The sequence below is a fragment of the Bipolaris victoriae genome (assembly GCF_000527765.1).
Source record: "Bipolaris victoriae FI3 unplaced genomic scaffold scaffold_105, whole genome shotgun sequence".
Lineage (NCBI taxonomy): Eukaryota > Fungi > Ascomycota > Dothideomycetes > Pleosporales > Pleosporaceae > Bipolaris > Bipolaris victoriae.
Genome location: NW_014575287.1, coordinates 14,913 through 32,490, shown reverse-complemented (window position 1 = coordinate 32,490; position 17,578 = coordinate 14,913). Strand labels below are relative to the sequence as shown.

At 49.0% G+C, this 17,578-nt stretch overlaps 9 protein-coding genes across 9 annotated transcripts; 8 read left to right on the top strand and 1 right to left on the bottom strand.

The window, feature by feature from the left end:
* Window positions 1-106: 106 nt before the first annotated feature.
* COCVIDRAFT_109839 (hypothetical protein) lies at window positions 107-1,226 on the top strand (the record flags this gene model as incomplete). Its single annotated transcript, XM_014697122.1, has 3 exons — window positions 107-157; window positions 225-282; window positions 331-1,226. 3 exons carry the CDS (start codon window positions 107-109, stop codon window positions 1,224-1,226), a joined length of 1,005 nt encoding a protein of 334 aa, XP_014552608.1.
* Window positions 1,227-2,249: 1,023 nt separating this feature from the next.
* Window positions 2,250-2,888, top strand: COCVIDRAFT_109844 (hypothetical protein; the record flags this gene model as incomplete). The annotated part of the gene is made up of 2 exons (XM_014697121.1): window positions 2,250-2,339; window positions 2,397-2,888. The coding sequence occupies 2 exons, from the start codon at window positions 2,250-2,252 to the stop codon at window positions 2,886-2,888; spliced, it is 582 nt and encodes a 193-aa protein (XP_014552607.1).
* A 764-nt stretch (window positions 2,889-3,652) lies between these two features.
* Window positions 3,653-5,002, top strand: COCVIDRAFT_109871 (glycoside hydrolase family 16 protein; the record flags this gene model as incomplete). Its single annotated transcript, XM_014697120.1, has 3 exons — window positions 3,653-3,960; window positions 4,014-4,554; window positions 4,610-5,002. 3 exons carry the CDS (start codon window positions 3,653-3,655, stop codon window positions 5,000-5,002), a joined length of 1,242 nt encoding a protein of 413 aa, XP_014552606.1.
* A 743-nt stretch (window positions 5,003-5,745) lies between these two features.
* On the top strand, window positions 5,746-6,861 carry COCVIDRAFT_109859 (hypothetical protein; the record flags this gene model as incomplete). The annotated part of the gene is made up of 1 exon (XM_014697119.1): window positions 5,746-6,861. The coding sequence occupies one exon, from the start codon at window positions 5,746-5,748 to the stop codon at window positions 6,859-6,861; it is 1,116 nt and encodes a 371-aa protein (XP_014552605.1).
* A 148-nt stretch (window positions 6,862-7,009) lies between these two features.
* On the bottom strand, window positions 7,010-8,386 carry COCVIDRAFT_41242 (hypothetical protein; the record flags this gene model as incomplete). Its single annotated transcript, XM_014697118.1, has 2 exons — window positions 7,010-7,807; window positions 7,862-8,386. The coding sequence occupies 2 exons, from the start codon at window positions 8,384-8,386 to the stop codon at window positions 7,010-7,012; spliced, it is 1,323 nt and encodes a 440-aa protein (XP_014552604.1).
* Window positions 8,387-8,658: 272 nt separating this feature from the next.
* Window positions 8,659-8,871, top strand: COCVIDRAFT_109791 (hypothetical protein; the record flags this gene model as incomplete). Its single annotated transcript, XM_014697117.1, has 1 exon — window positions 8,659-8,871. The coding sequence occupies one exon, from the start codon at window positions 8,659-8,661 to the stop codon at window positions 8,869-8,871; it is 213 nt and encodes a 70-aa protein (XP_014552603.1).
* A 299-nt stretch (window positions 8,872-9,170) lies between these two features.
* On the top strand, window positions 9,171-10,729 carry COCVIDRAFT_41241 (hypothetical protein; the record flags this gene model as incomplete). The annotated part of the gene is made up of 3 exons (XM_014697116.1): window positions 9,171-9,311; window positions 9,365-9,604; window positions 9,656-10,729. The coding sequence occupies 3 exons, from the start codon at window positions 9,171-9,173 to the stop codon at window positions 10,727-10,729; spliced, it is 1,455 nt and encodes a 484-aa protein (XP_014552602.1).
* A 483-nt stretch (window positions 10,730-11,212) lies between these two features.
* On the top strand, window positions 11,213-14,940 carry COCVIDRAFT_41240 (hypothetical protein; the record flags this gene model as incomplete). The annotated part of the gene is made up of 2 exons (XM_014697115.1): window positions 11,213-12,866; window positions 12,917-14,940. 2 exons carry the CDS (start codon window positions 11,213-11,215, stop codon window positions 14,938-14,940), a joined length of 3,678 nt encoding a protein of 1,225 aa, XP_014552601.1.
* Window positions 14,941-15,383: 443 nt separating this feature from the next.
* On the top strand, window positions 15,384-17,480 carry COCVIDRAFT_41239 (hypothetical protein; the record flags this gene model as incomplete). Its single annotated transcript, XM_014697114.1, has 5 exons — window positions 15,384-15,537; window positions 15,640-15,853; window positions 16,488-16,518; window positions 16,576-16,894; window positions 16,954-17,480. The coding sequence occupies 5 exons, from the start codon at window positions 15,384-15,386 to the stop codon at window positions 17,478-17,480; spliced, it is 1,245 nt and encodes a 414-aa protein (XP_014552600.1).
* Between the last annotated feature and the right edge of the window lie 98 nt (window positions 17,481-17,578).

Below are 17,578 nucleotides of genomic sequence, written 5' to 3'. Positions count from 1 at the left end.
TGTAATCGATTTGAGATTGCTTCCAATTTTCGAACCTTCTGTTTCGTAGTCGCCTGCTAGCAAATATATACCCAACTAATTTAGAAGACGCGACGCGAACGGCATCATGACAGCGAGCTCGAAAAAGAAGAAGGAGAGCAAAAAGAAGGATTTCCAGGTAATGGACGATCAATCTGGTACTCTTGTGATTGTAGCTAACAAAACTTTAGAAACCAAAATTAAAGGTTGGAAAAGCAAAACCAAAGGCGGCAAATGCGACAGACACCAGTTTCCGCGCAAAGTGTAAGATGCGCGATAGCCGGGATTGCGAAAACCACTAACACTTATTAGCAATTGCGTTGAAACAACAAGCTCTTTCTACTAGTGCTCCAACTCTAGAGGCGCAATGTGCCCATCACCTAGGTCTACTCAATCACAAGGCTGACTCGCAGCGTAAAGAATCGCTGGCGTTTTTAACCTCAGCAATCATTAGCAATCCGCCCACAGCTCCATTACCCCAACCGTCATCTGTCATCATCCCTACGGCTCAGCGCCTTATTCTCGATGGCACAAAGAGCGTTCGCCAGCAGTTACTCAAACTTTTGCAGAGTTTACCACCGACGGATATTGCCGGTCATGCAGATCAGCTGCTCCTTCACACAAGAGCTGCTATGACGCATCTAGCAACCGAAATCCGTCTGTTTGGTCTCGATATGCTTGAATGGTTGCTTCAAGTCGCAGGTGATGAAGTAGTCAGTTGCGCCGGTGGTTGGGTAAAAATGTTGAAATGCTTCCTCAGCCTACTCGGTTGGCAGAGTGAAGCAGCAAGCAAATGGTCAACAGGGAGGTCATATGGGAAAGCTGATTCGAAAATGCAAGTGAGGCAGATGAGCGTGTTGACTTCATTTCTCCGCACTGGACTCTCACACACGCAATCAGCAACTACTATTGACATCAACGCAACCGATTTTCCACTTTGGCACACCCAGCACCACATGTTATCAGAACGGTCCAATGCCTATGCACACCTCAATCTATTTGGTGCCGCAAGAGACGAAGAAGCAGAAATGTATGAAGACCGCGAGGACCGGCAAAGGGTATTCCACGAACGCGCCGAGGCTGCTATCGTTGCAGGATTGGAAGAAGCCATAAAGGCTGGCGGGGAGTTGGGCCGCGCGGGCGCACAACTTCGAAAGGTTAGTAGGGAAGGCATGGCAGACTTCTACCGCGAAGAATTGATGCCTTGAATATGGAGGGTTTCTTCTTCGCGGAATCGACGCAGTTGATACAACAGCTGATATCAACTACAACAAACTGGGCCAAGACAGCCTAGAACTTACAGTTCTAGCTGTTGTCTGGCACATATTTCCGGCACGGCATAAGTCTGTGGCTTCGTAACACACATGACTTCATCACGGATTACGAGTTCCTTACCTCGGATCCGGACATCACATGCACACAAACGTCTCTGCTTGGCTAGGAAGGTGGCAGTCCAACATGGGATTGAGACCGGGATCAATGCTGTCAAATGAAGAGCCAAGACATTCGATTAAAGTCAGCCTTCCTGGATACTAGAACGAATAAAGTAGGAGTAGCCAGCAAGCAATACTGCATTGAGGCGCCGAAGGGTGCGAAAATTATGAAGAACGCTGGCCGGGAGAAGAGTTGGCCATTCAGTGCCACAAAGGAGAAGACAAACTGTAGTAGTAACAAGACGACAGGATCCATAGAAGCGCTCTATCTAGCGTTGGTGGGATGAATACAATATTGAACCAACACACTCAGTCTGAGAAGACAACAAACATCTCGAGACATCTGCCGATACCAGGATCGTTGCAGTCAGCTCATACTGACTTGGCGCAATATCGACCCCGCATTTTGGTCAACTCTGGGGTGCATTGCTGAACAGTGTGAATATCAGATGTAGAATACTCTCAGGCACAAGGGAACCAATCTGGCTCAGCCGGACCGACAGTGCGCAAATGGCGGGCGTTGGAGCTGCGGCCTTGATTGACGTCAGGACGCTAGTCATGCTACGCGAGACGCGCCCGGTCGAAACATCGCTGCAACAATTCCAGCCTCGGTGGAAATTGTACTACTGGCCACATTGATATACTTGCGATACCCCAATCTGTTTCTTTCCTTGCATTCGGAATCACTGCGGTACTTAGATCATATCCTTTTTCGTTTACCGAGTTCGCAAACTCAAATTCCTAGCCACGTAAACGAAAACCTCTCCAACGATAACAGAATACATACTCCACGATAAGATGTCGATGATATCGCAGACGCTGCAAGGTGCAGCACTCAGCGTAACGTCCAACGTACTCGCGCAAGCCATATCATCCTACAAAGATGATGTACGTACTGTTGTGGAACAATTCATGTGAAAGCCAGGCAATTAACATTTGTCCTAGACGCCCTTCGCTCTCAATTACCAATCCGTACTCAAGTTCGTCGTCTTCAGCGTCCTCAGCACGCCGCCCAATATCATTTGGCAGGGCTTCCTAGAAGACCAATTTCCTACAAATGTCCCGTCAGCACCGGCTTCCACCTCATCCGAGAAATCCGCGTCCAAATCCGAGCCTGCGAAGACAACCATGAGCAGAAGAAATGTTTTGATCAAGTTCATCCTTGATCAAACGATTGGCGCAGTTGTCAATACGCTCATGTTCGTGAGTTATATGGCATACGTCAATGCGCAGGGTAAACCGGGCGTAAACGTTTTGGATGTGGTTACTAGCGATTGCATCAACAAGACGTGGTCCATGATGAAAGATGGATACAAGTTCTGGCCAGCGATAAGTCTTATTAGCTTCCTGTGGATCCCTGTCGATAAGAGGGTTGTTTTTGGAGCCTCAGTGGGTGTTGTGTGGGGTATCTACCTTAGTTTGGCTGCGAACGCATAGTTCCGGCTACGAGAGCTTCCTCCATACTTTCGGATGGATATGCTTCTCTAAGATGAAATCACGACCTTACGAAGAGGCTCGGTATGTGTCAGTGCTCAATCAACTGTTTGAATATTTCCATATCTTCCTATTGAACCATATCCCAGTGAAAGATTTCTTTTGAGGTAATCTTCGTTACGTCTCCGGTAGCGATACTAAATTTGCATCTCAGAGCCATTACCAAATTTTATGCAGCTGTCTTACTAACCTCTGCAGCCACTGACGGACTTTAGGAAAGTAATCTGGTACACCTAGTGGGCTGACAAGGATGATATCTGTCATGTTGGCCCACCCAGCTTCATGGTGCAATCCCAGTGGATCTATCGGCGTTAGACCGCGGGCTGATAAATACCAACAGAACATCTAAAATAGCCAGTGAGAACAAAGCGACCGGCACATGTTGAGCGCATGACCGCAGCGTGACGATGCAGTAGTGGTGAGAGTCTTTACCAACGCAAACTAAATTACTAAATATCATTAAACCGACTGGCAGCCTTTTTATTGCTAGAACAGACTGGAAAGACAGCTCGGATAGATCCACAGCAACCAACTCAGCAAATGAGAGATTCAAAGGTTAACTTCCAGCACTCCGGCTTCGCCCAAGTCGTCATCTACTGGTAATTGTAAAACGAACATGTCCATAAAAAGGATATGTCCTACATACCTATGGCATCTCCTACACACTCGCTCTCCATTCTTTACATTTTTGTTTTTCACTGTACACAATGGAGACTACCCCTTCGCCAGCCGTGTCCGGCTACCAGAACCCATACAGGGATGAGTTCTTTCGATCACGGCGCGTTAAGCCTGAAGATGTTCAGCAGCCGTGGCTCGACAAGAAACACCCCCGGCAGATATGGGTTACAATCTTTCCCCTCCTTGGTCTGGCTCTTGGCTTGGCCGTAACAGGAATACTCATTTGGGATGGATTGAGGTCCGTTGCGCAGCACGGCTACTGCGAGATTCTCAACGACAACTTCACTTCTTGGAATGAAAGTCTCTGGACAAAGGAGGTCGAGCTTGGCGGTTTTGGGTAGGTGACAGCACTCGGATGTGAAGCAGCTCGAGACTGACTTTGATATGCAGTAACGGGCAATTCGAGATGACTACCGACACACATGAGAACGTCTTCATCGACAATGGCGAGCTCGTCATAAAGCCTACTGTCCAGAATGAGGAATTCATTATGCAGGACCACATCATTGATCTCCGTGGTCACGGCTGTACTGGCCCAGTCTGGACGGACTGCTTTGCATCTACCAACACAACAAATGGTACTATTGTCAGCCCTGTCAAGTCCGGTCGCATCAACACCAAGCTCGGTGCTTCGATCAAGTATGGACGCGTCGAGGTCGTTGCCAAGCTACCCGCTGGAGACTGGCTGTGGCCATCCATCTCTATGTTGCCCAAGGACAGTGTCTATGGTCCCTGGCCCCGCTCTGGTGAGATTGATATTATGGAGTCGCGTGGTAATGCACCTGGCTATGCTCAGGGTGGAAACAACATCGTCTCCAGTACGCTGCAATTCGGTCCCGACTCCAACCACAACGGCTGGTGGCGTAACAATGTCAAGCGAAAGGCACTACACACCACGTATGCAGCTGGATACAACACCTTTGGTGTCGAGGTTCGTTTCATCATTCACTTGAATTCCAACACAGTGACGCTAACCCAAAATCCAGTGGTCTGAGAAGTACATCTTTACGTATATCAACACACGCCTTCTCCAAGTCATGTACACACATTTCGACGAGCCATTCTGGAAGTACGGTGGCTTTCCTCTGGCCGATGCTAACGGCACCCGTCTTGACAACCCGTGGGCCCACACCAATAGCAACACGTCGCCCTTTGACCAGGACTTCTACCTTGTCATCAACCTGGGTGTCGGATCAACAAACGGCTGGTTCGAAGATGGCAAGTGCGGTAAGCCATGGATTGACAAGAGTGCTCGTGCTAAGCTCGATTTCTGGGAGGCGAGAAACCAGTGGCTGCCTACGTGGAAGGATGGTGGGCAGATGAAGGTCAAGAGCGTAAAAATGTGGCAGCAGAATGGACACAAGGGTTGCAAGGTTTAAGTCGTGGACTAGTCAACTAGAAGAAACTATTGACTCGCTTTTTTCGTCGCGAATTAGGAATCAGTAGCTTACTTGCGCTTACTGTATTTTGGCATTACTGCATCTAGGCAATAGATTCACCGACTAATACGTGCTCATGATACAAACTGGTAATACGGATCTTCATCTCTCCTCGTACAACTCAATCTGGCGTCTTTCTGGAGAAAACCGAGTTTGATACCCCTCTAATGTCTACTCGATTTGTTCTTTGCAGCGTGCTGCATGCAATGTACTCATAACATACTATGCACCAGCCTTCAACTCGTAGACCCATTTCCAGACAGTTACATTTACATGCAACCATCCAAGTGTAACCTAATGAGATTTTCAGGAACACAGCGAGTCAGCAGCAGAACCCCAAAGATCTACAATTCTACTATCGCGTTCGGAAGGTGGCTTTGACGCCCGGCTTACCCGTTTGGGCTACAACAACAGCAACCTCTCCACCTCGGAGATGCCTTATCGTCAGCACCACCTCCAAGTCCGATACTCGCTCTGACTCTTTGAATACAGTTTTCAATACCGAAGTATTCCGAGATACTATCAAAATTCATATATCCTCCAAGTCATTGACCTTTTGCAAAAAAAAACTGGATAAACAATCGATTGTCATAGAATTACTTCCCCTCATTTACACCACACATTGCCAAAGCCTGACGACAAACCGGACCAACATATACCTAATCACCACACCAACAGCAGCAATGCCCTACGCCCCCAAAATCGGCGACCCCATCGCCTCACTAGACACCCCCTCCATGATCGTCGACCTCGACATCATGGAATCCAACCTCCAAACCCTAATGTCGCAACTCCTCCCCACCGGCGTCTCCATCCGCCCGCACCTGAAAACCAGCAAATCCAGCATTGTAGCCCAAAAAATGGTCGCCGCCGGCGCAAAAGGCGGCTGCGTGGCCAAACTCTCCGAAGCCGAAGTAATGTGCTCAAAGGGCTTCTCCGACCTGCTTATCACGTGCGAAGTCGTCGGGGCTGCAAAAGTCGCACGGCTAGTCGAACTACTGGAAAAGTATCCTGAAGTAAGGATTGTGGTGGACAGTGTGCAAGGCGCTGCTGCTATCGATGATGCGCTTGCGGAACGCGGGTTTAAAGGGAAGGAAGTCAAGACGCTGGTGGATTTGGATGTTGGACTTCATCGGACGGGCGTGCAGCCGGGGGTGCCAGCGAAGGAACTTGCGGCGTTTGTGGCGCAGACGAGGCATCTCGAGTTGATTGGGGTGCAGGGTTATGAGGGCCATTTGCAGCATGTGCATGGGTTGGAGGAGAGGAAAGAGCTGTGTTTGGAAAGTATGAAGGTGCTGGTTGAGACGGCGGAGGCGTTCAGGAAGGAAGGGCATAAGATTGATGTTGTTACTACGGGCGGGACGGGGACGGCGGAGTTTTGTGCGAGGGTGCCTGGGATCACGGAGGTGCAGCCTGGGTCGTTTCTTTTCATGGATACGGATTACAGGAATGCGGTCGGCGGGCATCATTTCAAGCAGAGTTTGACCATTTTGTCCACGGTGCTGAGCAAGCAGGGGCCCAATGTTATTACGATTGATGCCGGGCTGAAGAGTTTGACGACGGATTCCGGGCTGGCGGAGTGTAAGACGCAGGGGTATGAGTATGGGGTGTTGGGTGATGAGCATGGGAGTCTCAAGTGGGAAGAGGGAAAGGCGAGCGAATTGAGGATAGGGGATAGGGTGGAGATGATTCCGAGCCATATTGATCCCACGGTCAATCTGCATGATGTGTATTATGCGCACCGAAAGGGAGTTATTGAAGAAATCTGGCCGGTGGATACTCGAGGATGTGTGCAGTAGAGTCGGGAGTTGGAAATATAATATACAATACGAATTTTGCTACGAAAGAATTGAGGGTATAATACAACATGTGGAAATCCAAATCAAACAAAGAATTGAGCCAACGCCGTTCCTATCCATTCCCACCAAAACATCCGGTAAATGGCTCTCACTCAAAATCTACAAGGTTGTTTTTCAAATCCTTGGTCGGTATATCTGCGAGGGGATCTTTGTGATCAAACGCCCACCTCGCTCGTTCAGCTCGAGTCAGCTTAGTGATATCGTACTGTTCTCCACCCATTATTGGATCTCTTTTTTTCTTGTATGCCTTGAAGACCTTGGCCCAACTCCAGACGTCATCCTCTTTCTTTGTATTTTTGCCTTTACTGCTCTTCGGGTTCGACGATCCAACTGTCTTGTCCATTGCTTCTGGATGCTCATTTTCCTTTCCATTGTCTTCTTCCCGGAGTAATTTCAATACAAGATTGTCATCATACTCGCCAGGGAGATTGTCTACAGAATTTGGCGCATCAGGTTCTTCGTTGTAATTGTTCACCTTCTTCAGCTTCTCAATCCGTAACTTTGTCGTTGACAGGCCCTTGGCTGGATCCAGATTGCCCTTCTCAAAGTAGCTTACGGCATGCTTGCGCCAGGCTACACAGTCACCCTCAACACCGTAGGCAGGAAGATCGTACGATACCTCCAGGTAATAGGCGATGACGAGTGCCAGGTCCATAAAACGTGAGTCGGGCTTGAGTTCGCCCGCCTTCTCTACGGCCGCAAGAGTCGTGAGTAAAGCACAGCCAAGAAGGCCAACGAACATTATTACATCTTCACCTTCGCCCTCGACGAGTTGGCTGACGCAATCCGCTTCATTGAGCCATAAACCCACAGCACTCATGATGGCCCACATCTCTTCGAGGCGTGTGGGCTCTTTTGATTGATAGGCCTTGTTGAACTCGATCATCTTTAGATTGATTAGCGTGCGACTGATACGCGTGTTCAACGTGACATCACATACCATGTTCTCCGCAATTTCAATTATACCCCAACTTGTCCAATCGGTGTAAATGTGCATGTGAAAGTTGTGAGGGTCACAGTACTCGGCTTTTCGGATCAAGAAGTTTCTTTTGAGCCATGCACTCCACATCATAACCCACTTGCGTCCTGGATGCTTCTCGGGTGGGGACATGTAGACACCGTCGTTCTTTTCCTGCTCCCATTTGGGTTCGTACAGCTTCTCATAAACATCTTCCTCGTCGACATGGGCTGACGGATTGGTTGACCATGTGAGCCAGTTCTCGCCCTCGACATCGAAGAGGGGGCGAGGAATACAGACATAGTCATATGGTGCTAATTTCTCAAGTTCTACACGCTTGCTCGAGTGGTGGCTCTCACCACTCGCAGTTTCCGTGCTCTTGCGCTTATTGTTTTTGCGCGGGCGCACAGATTCAAAGGCAGAGTCGGAGCTGTCGCTGTCGCTGTGGGAACCTTGCGTGGAGACGCCAGACTGGCGCAAGTTCTTCTGTTTCTTAGCTGGAGGCATGCTCGTTGATAATATCTGGAATGAAAGATACAGAGTGTCGATACGAAGAAGTACACAATGGTTCTTTTGAGGCGTAAGTGCACATCATGAGATTAGAAATTAGATATTGGCTAGTTGATGACATCAATGGGCCACGTCATCGCCGGCTTGAACCCCTGACAATCGCAAAACATTCACGACAACATATGAATCGTTTTGTCGAGGCTCCACGACGCGACTAGGAGAGATATTGTATGTTGTAGAAAATAATAGAGACTTAAATATCACGTTTCATGTATTGCACTTCAGATTATCATGGAGAACAACGTACAAGTGTCCCACGGTATGAAAGACACGGACACGTCCAAGACACGGTCCAAAAAAGAAAGTCGTATGTATGTATGCATGAATGTGTGCCATCACCAACATCACAACAGCAAAAAGAAACGAAGTTGTCCCGTGCCAGACTCGAACTGGCGGCCTTGGGATTTCTACTCTTAGAGTAGTCATAGCATGGAGGATATGAGACCCACGTGATAACCAACTACACCAACGAGACTTGCGCGAACAGTCGTTCGCGTTGGTGATACTTCGATGCAAGAATTCTTAGAAATTATACCTATATCCCGTGTGTTATGAATTCCCTGTAAGCTGATAAGTCCGACCTCGGCCCGCATTCCATGTGCAGCCCAAAATTTTGGGCGTTGCGTCACGCCTGAACAGTCATGCCTCAACAAGCACACCAATGCTAATTGTTTCACGCTAGCTTTCTCCTTCTTGTTTCTCATAGTGTCTGTTGTTCGCAATGGCTGCACGAATTGCTTCCAGGAGGGTTTGTTCTGTATTGCGTGCGCCGCGCATCAATGGCACGTCTGCGCGATTTGCTTCAACAACGGCTGGGCTGAAAGGTTCAAGTCTGCCACAAGATGTCTTAGACTCAATAGCTGTAAGCCTACCATCAACTCGGATTATGATATTTCTGTGACTTACACTTTCTAGCGCGATGCATCGTTGCCAACACCCGATCCGCCTGCTACTTCGAAGACCGCAGGCCTAGTCAACCAGCAACTGCCGTACATGGTCCCAACTTATGTTCGCCCGCCACCAATGTTCGAAAAGGGAGAAGGATGCTACATGTGGGACATTGAGAACAGGAGGTATCTTGACTTTACCTCTGGTATCGCTGTCAATGCTTTGGGACACTGCGATGCTGGCGTAGCGCAAGTCATTGCAGAGCAGGTAAGACATGCGACCCTAACGAATGCTTGAAATCAACTGACATTGATGTAGGCTAAACAACTGATTCATACTTCGAATCTTTATCACAACCCACACACAGGTCTTCTCTCGAAACAGCTTATCCAGCTCACCCATGCAACCGGAGGATTTGCTAGCGCAACCCGCACATTCATATGCAACAGTGGCTCTGAGGCCAACGAGGCTGCCATTAAGTTCGCGCGCAAAGTGGGCAAATCTATTTCTCCAAACAAAGACAAGCATGAGTTTATTTCGTTCCATAACTCGTTCCATGGCCGTACCATGGGAAGTTTGAGCGCAACACCCAATCCGAAATATCAAACTCCATTCTCGCCTATGATTCCCGGCTTCAGGTACGGAAAGTTTAACGATGTCGATGCTGTCAATGAGTTGGTCACCGACGCGACATGTGGCGTCATTGTTGAACCCATCCAGGGAGAAGGAGGAGTAAACGTAGCGACGCCTGAGTTCCTTGTTGCACTACGAAAGCGTTGCACAGAAGTCGGTGCCGTCCTTATATTCGACGAGATCCAGTGCGGCCTCGGACGAACAGGCACCTTCTGGGCTCACGGCGGCTACCCCAAGGAATGCCACCCTGATATTGTTACCACCGCCAAGGCATTGGGCAACGGTTTCCCAATTGGTGCCACCATTGTCAATGACTATGTGTGTGACCATATCAAGACTGGTGATCACGGCACGACATTCGGAGGCAACCCTCTCGGGTCGCGCGTCGCTTCATATATCCTATCACGTCTTTCTTCTCCAGAGATTCTCGACTCGATACCCGCCAAAGAGCAAGCATTCCGTAAGCACTTTGATGCTCTACGAACCCGCTTCCCGAGTCAGATCAAGGAAGTTAGGGGTAAAGGACTAATCCTCGGTCTCCAACTGGACACAGACCCTACGCCCATCGTCACAGCTGCCCGCGAACGAGGTCTTCTAATCATCACTTGCGGTACAAATACACTGAGGTTTGTCCCCCCGCTTGTGATTACTGAAGCACAGATCGAGGAAGGCATGCAGATTCTAGAAAAGGCAATGGAAAAGGTGTGGGTTGAAGGCGACAATGTGAAGCCTACCACAGGCCAGCAGGAGATGCGGTAGATTGTTTGAACTAGCATGGCGTATCGGCGTTTTGGGCTTGTACTCTGCATTGTGCAGAGCCACGAAAAGTATTTTATCAAGCTACCGTTTGTAGATTTTCTTCATAGAATCAGACCTTGTAGACGCTCAGCTAATCACACTAACCAAAAGCGTTAGCGCGAAACGTCCACACCGTGCATCTCGCAGTTGCCTTGACTCTCTCACTAGTCATATCGACCAACAAAATCTGTTCTGAAATTCATCTTCTCATTTTGAGGCTCAATGCTTTCCGTCCTCTGGGTTGACTAATAATCAATATTCGAAATGAGTGAATCGGTCGTGGTTCCCAGGCTTGTCTCCTGGGACGGGACTTGTACTCCACCTACTAACGAATCGCCACGAGCAGCATCAAGCACCGCAAGTAGCGAACAAGTAAATACCATGGATTATCCCGCATATGCCATATCACGGCCCAAAACTCCACTATCGACTGTGGCTGAGCAAATGTCAATCACCCCAGCCTCATCAAAAGATGGCCTCATTCAAAGTCTGGCTACAAAGCAGCAGGATGTTGATTGCTATATCGCTCTTGGCTGCCTTCACTTTCAAGAATCTCTTTTTCCGTCTCATAAATCCCAAGCGGATACTGAGTGGATGGAGTTGCTATATCATGAGCTTCCAGATGAGATGAAAGCAATCATTGGCAACGAAGCTTCCAGGCTCCTCGAGGCACACTGGATACGGCTCTTTCTTCACAATTTTACGCCTGGCACTGCTCATTTTCAGAGTTCAGTACGGGTATATCTGATGCCAGAAGATTGGGGTCGCCGTTCCATTGATCGCAACAGCAAGAAATTGAAGGCCGCCTTACGGCATCTCCTCAAATCCATTGACATATCGACAAAGGCTTGGTACGGTGACCATGACGAAAAGGAGATACGCTACTTCGATTCCTGGGCCGATGCTGAACTTTCATCGCTATATTATCTGTTCAACAAGTTACCATCACCCGCGCCGGTTCCAGGAGAAATTCGGGATCGGTATACAAGAGCCGCTATAAACGATCTATTGGAATCTGCAAATGTCTCAGGATGGGAAGAGTATGGCGAACAAGCACTCCCGGGGCTACGAACCAGACTGTACGCCTACCAAGCTCGTTCGGCAAGCGCAATGTTGCAGAAGGAGGCAGCACCTCAATTACAGCTTGATCCAAGGCTAGAAGTACGTTCGTCACCCGATGGCAAGAAATTCTACTTTGGGAGCCGTGACGGATCTTTTTTGCACGAGCCTCGGTATTACGAAACCACTCGAGGAGGGATTTTGGCGGAAACTATGGGCTTAGGAAAGACAGTCATCTGTCTAGCCGTAATTCTGGCTAGTAAATACCATCTACCCAAGATACCCGCAGCCTACCGACCACCCCCTCCGGTTCGCCACCGCATAGGAAAACTATCAGATATAGCGGCATCTATTCTTGGGCGCTATTCTGTACCTGCACGGAGCTTTTTGGAGCAGTCTGAAACGAATGGCGCCGGAGACATGACGAAATATCGAAATGCTCTCGACCGAAATATTCCATTTTACGAAATCCCGGCTGAGCTTTCTAGGATAAACAGAAACACCAGGATACCTCCACCCCGTCAGCTGATAATATCATCCGGTACCATCGTTGTCGTGCCGAGAAATCTTTTGCACCAGTGGCAGTCAGAGATCAAAAAACACGTGCTCCAAGGTGGCCTTAAAGTGCTAGTTCTAGACACTGTGACAAAGCGCGGGAGCAAGCTACAAAGCAATTTGTACGATGACGACAACATGCAATTCCAAAGCGAGTTGCCAGTCCCCACTGAGCTGATGAAGTTTGACGTACTTCTCTTTACGCGTAATCGATTTGAACAAGAGATCCAGGACGGACAAGACGATCAAGGGCGACGAGCAGTCCGTGGAGTAACCCAAGCTTGTAAATGTCCATACATCGGGGCCAGTAGGATTTCTAACTGTAACTGTGTCGACTACGACAAATTCTATGAATCGCCATTGAAGAAGATTCACTGGCTGAGGATCATCATCGACGAGGGTCACTCGTTCTCTAGTTCTTTATCAAACGCCGTACTAGTCGCAAAACAAATCGAAGCAGAGAGGCGCTGGGTTGTATCTGGCAGTAAGTGACTGAAACAAAACCCGATTGCGCTTACTGATTTTCACATCCAGCACCTGCAAAGAACTTGGTCGGCGTAGAGGTCGATATGGCTACCATGGATGTCGAAAGCGACGCCGCATTGCAGCGCGAGCTTGCTATTGAGCAACGGAAGTCGTTCAATCTCGACCCTGATAACCTCAAGGCTGCTAAAGCTTTAGGAGTTCTGGCCTCAAATTTTCTCATGGCCCGTCCCTGGTGTGATAGCTTTGAAGGCAAACTTGACTGGGAAGAACACATCTATCGCCATGAGCACCAATATCGAAAGACTTACTCTGGATTTTCATCGTGCTTTTCACGGACACTGGAAGGCTTAGTCGTGAAGACACGGCCAGAAGATGTTGAGAGAGACATCATTCTGCCTCCCATGCGGCATCGCGTTGTGTTTCTCAAACCATGCTGGTATGACAAAATGACGGCAAATCTCTTTGTTCAAGTACTCCGCGCGAATGCGATCACGAGTGAAAGGACTGACGTGGATTACCTTTTCCATAAGAACAGCGTCAAGGAGCGCCATGCCCTGATAAGAAATTTGCGTCAATCGAACTTCACATGGACTGGATTTAGTTTGCTCGACGTTATCGCCACAATTGAAACTAGCAGCAAGTACCTAGCCAAAGATGGCATAAATTGCTCTATTGAAGATTCGCGGGCCTTACTCGAGAGCTGTCAGGTCGTATCCAAGTTGACGACTTCGGAGGGTTGGAAAGCGCTAAGCAACGCGCACGAGGTGGGAATGGCTGTCAAAGATTGGCCCAGAGAATCACGCAGTACCTTTGCACTCGGTGATTTAGCAGAACCTACAATGATCGGCATTACACAACTGATCGAAGGACAGCTCCATGTTGATGGCAACATACTGTCACATGACCCTGCTGTCGGGCTTGAAGCTGTGGGATGCGAAGCCAAAACCAATGTCTCAGCGATGGCAGAAATGGAAGGCAGAGCTCAAGATAGCGACAAAAAGACAAATGCCGACTCACCCTCGAACAAAGCCGGGGTGCCATTGTCATTAATTGATGGCCATCAATCACCAACAACTCGGCGGACTCTCGTAACGGCCGGCCAGTCTTCTTCCCAGAGACAACCAGAAAACAGTTCCCATGATACTGCAGCAGGGGTGGCAGTTGCCACATCTTCACTTCGCTCCAAGAAGCGCAAGCTCACTTTGGCGGACGAAACGGCAAACCTACCTACGAGCTCGCCCCTACATGACACTCAAATAGTGGGCACGACTTCCGCTAAACTCAGCTATTTGCTAGACAAGGTAATGCAACATCAAGCCACTGAGAAGATCATCATCTTCTATGACGGCGATAACGCAGCATGGTACATAGCACAATGCCTTGAGCTCATGTACGTCAATCACCGGATCTACGCTAGAACTCTGAACAACACACTGCGGTCTGAGTATGTGCGGCTATTCACTGAAGATCCGGACGTTCGCGTCCTAATGATCGATGTCGCCTGCGGCGCTCTTGGGTTGAACCTGAATGCGGCGAGTATCGTACTCATTTTGAACCCGATCAACAGACCCAATATAGAAGCGCAAGCAATCAAGCGAGCACATCGCATAGGGCAGACGAAGGAGGTGCTTGTTGAGACGCTGGTGCTTGAGAATACGATCGAGCATGCCATCTTCAACCGCGCGAAGAAGATGACACGAGCGGATCATCAGGAAGCAAAAGAGCTGGAAGATGATGCTGGTATCGTGGAGATAATCCAAAATGCACAGATCCTGCCAGTCGAGGAGGATGAAGGTGAGGGGTTATCTAGCTTTGCTCTACTGCAAACTCCCCAGAAGGTATTTGGGCGACCGAACCGACACAAGTATCATCGATTTGGTAGTACGGGATCGAAATCAGTCGAGAAGCCTTCGAAGAAAGCTAGAATTCCAAAGGGTGTTACGAACAGTCCCGAAGAGGTGGTGCCGATGGAGACTGCCATGACACCAGAGCGAGGGCCGGTTGAGACTGTTCCTTCTCAATTATACAAAGTCGTATCGGGGTTGGGGTCTAGTATTTTTGGTAGTGGGTGAGGGAAATCCTGGTTTCTGGTCAGGCTTGTACGGTAGAGTGTCCTTGTCATTTGTGTTCTCCACCAGGACGCATCTGGATACTTCTACCATCTGCACGACATCCGGTCCCATCTAGGCTGTACCTGTTATCCCGATATTTGAATATAACGTGGAGTTATGACTACGAATGAAGGATGAGAGTACCATAGTTTAATTGTTAGTCTTGTTTCTTCGTGCCGTCCGCTCCTTGTCCCGGTGTTTGCGGTAGTTTCACGACAAGGGTATTTAATATCTGCTAGTCAATGCACCCACGCGTGACGCGACCGCAATCTATCCGCGATATTGCAATCGGGGAGACTACCAAAGCCAAAATTGATTACAGGTCCAGGAACAACGAGTATTAGAGTCGTGGTTCTACCATCATGGGTTATCTGTAGTTTGAGCCCTCGACACCGCACATCACCATGTTGACGTTTTTCGCACCACTTTTGTTCCTCGCACAAAGCGCTGCCGCTGCGCCTGTTGAGAATGTCGCTACTGCTGCAGCGACGGTAGGCAAGATCCGCGGCGTGCGCGATCCGATTTATCATCTTTATCTGCAAGCCAGCCCAAAGAACTGTGGGTACCTTCTTCGCTCTGTCGCTACACTTCCCTCCATCTACTACACACGCATATCCTCACATCCATTGGAAACAGAAATTGACTAACGTTCGATATCAGCATCAAAACCCGTTCTTGGACCCGAATCTGCAGCCGAGGAATTTACTATCGGTGGAACAATTCAATCCAAGAAAACAAATCAGTTCCTCAACATCGCTACTGCATCGACGAGTTATAAGCCACTGGTTTGGGGCGCAAAGGGCGACACGACGGCGTGGGGGCTTGAGGGTGATACGATTATTACGATGCAAGGAAGTAGCTATGGACGACGTGAGTAAAATCCCTTCCTCCCTCTCTACACGGCAAAGCTTTTCAAAGGTTCCTTTCTTTTGGGTGTTAGTGTCGTTTTTGCTAACGTGAGGTGTGCTCTTTTCTAGAACTGAATTTCCTGGTCTGCAACTCCGCGGATGCTGGGTACTACGATTTGTTTCTGCAGACGGGAAGCGATGCGCCTAGTGGGAAGACATGCAGTAATTATCAGACTATTCATCTGCCGTGTTTGTGCTAGATGGGTTTGCGGTCTGTTCATGGTGTTGGTTGTGCTGGTAAGCAAAACGAAGGAGGGGGTTGGTCCGGATGTTCAACCTGCATTGATTGATTTGTACATATGCAACGTTGGATTTTATGGCCTCAGAATCAAGGCTGGTAGGAGATATTGAACTTCTGGGTTATGGGACATTCAAGTTAACGCTGAAGGGGATAGTGCGCGGGGCAATTGGGGCATAGTCTCCACATCATGATTAGTGACGTATTCATCTTGTTAACTCCGAACAGCGTTGGTGGTCCCAGCGATGATTAATATAGTGCTTGGAGTGGGGAGGCCTCTTTTGACATAGGCGTGGCATTCTTTTCTCTCTCGTTATTCAACTCTCTAGTGACGGAATCACAGCACTAAAAATGTCTTACAGCAGGGTCGGAGTCGTCACCGGTGCAAACAAGGTACCTGATTTCTTTTTCTATCTCGAATCCTCGAACCACATGTACTGACTTTACCAGGGCATTGGCCTAGCCATTGTGCGCCAACTTGCACTCCAGTATCCCAAGTCGCCGCTCAATAACGGACCTTTCTTGATTTACTTGACTGCACGCGACCAGGGCAGGGGAGAGGCAGCTGTGAAGAATCTTGAGCAAGATGCGCAACTCAAGCAAGCAAAAGCCCTCAAAGCCGATGGCGGACTCTCAGAGATCAAATTCCACCTCTTGGACATCACAAGCAGCGACAGTATCAAGATACTTGCAGATCACCTGAAGCAAACCCACAGCGATGGCATCGACTTTGTAATCAACAACGCCGGTATCGCTCTCGACGGCTACAGTACGTCCACGCCTCTCCTCGGCCTATGAAAACGACACTCGTTAACTCCCAATCTCTAGACGCCGACCTCGTGAAAAAAACACTAAACTGCAACTACTACAAAACCCTCGAAGCAAGCCACGCCTTCCTGCCCCTCCTCAAACCCACCGGCCGCCTCATCAACATTGCCTCCATGTCCGGCAAACTAAACAAGTACTCCGAGCCCGTCCGGAACCGCTTTCTCGCTGCAAAATCCGAAGCCGACATCACCGCCATCATGCAAGATTTCGTCGCCGCCGTCGAAGCCGGCAAAGAAAAAGAACGGGGGTTCCCAACTGCGGGATATGCGGTTAGCAAGGCGGGACTTATTGGCGCAACGAAGATTCTAGCGAAACAGGTCAAGGAGAGTGGGAGGGAGGGCTTGCTGGTCAATGCTTGTTGCCCGGGTTATGTGAATACGGAAATGACGAAAGGGAATGGGACGAAGACGCCGGATGAGGGGGCGCGGACGCCGGTGTTGCTGGCGTTGGGGGATATACAGGGGAAGGCGGATGGGTTTTGGCAGGATGAGAAGGAAATTGATTGGGTTGGAGAGTTGAAGGGTTGAGTCTTTCGATATAAGGAAAAAAGGGAATGATAAAAGGATTTTCGTAGGCCAGTTTTAGGGCCATTGCTGATGCCTTTTTCTTCTTGTGTGGTTGAGCG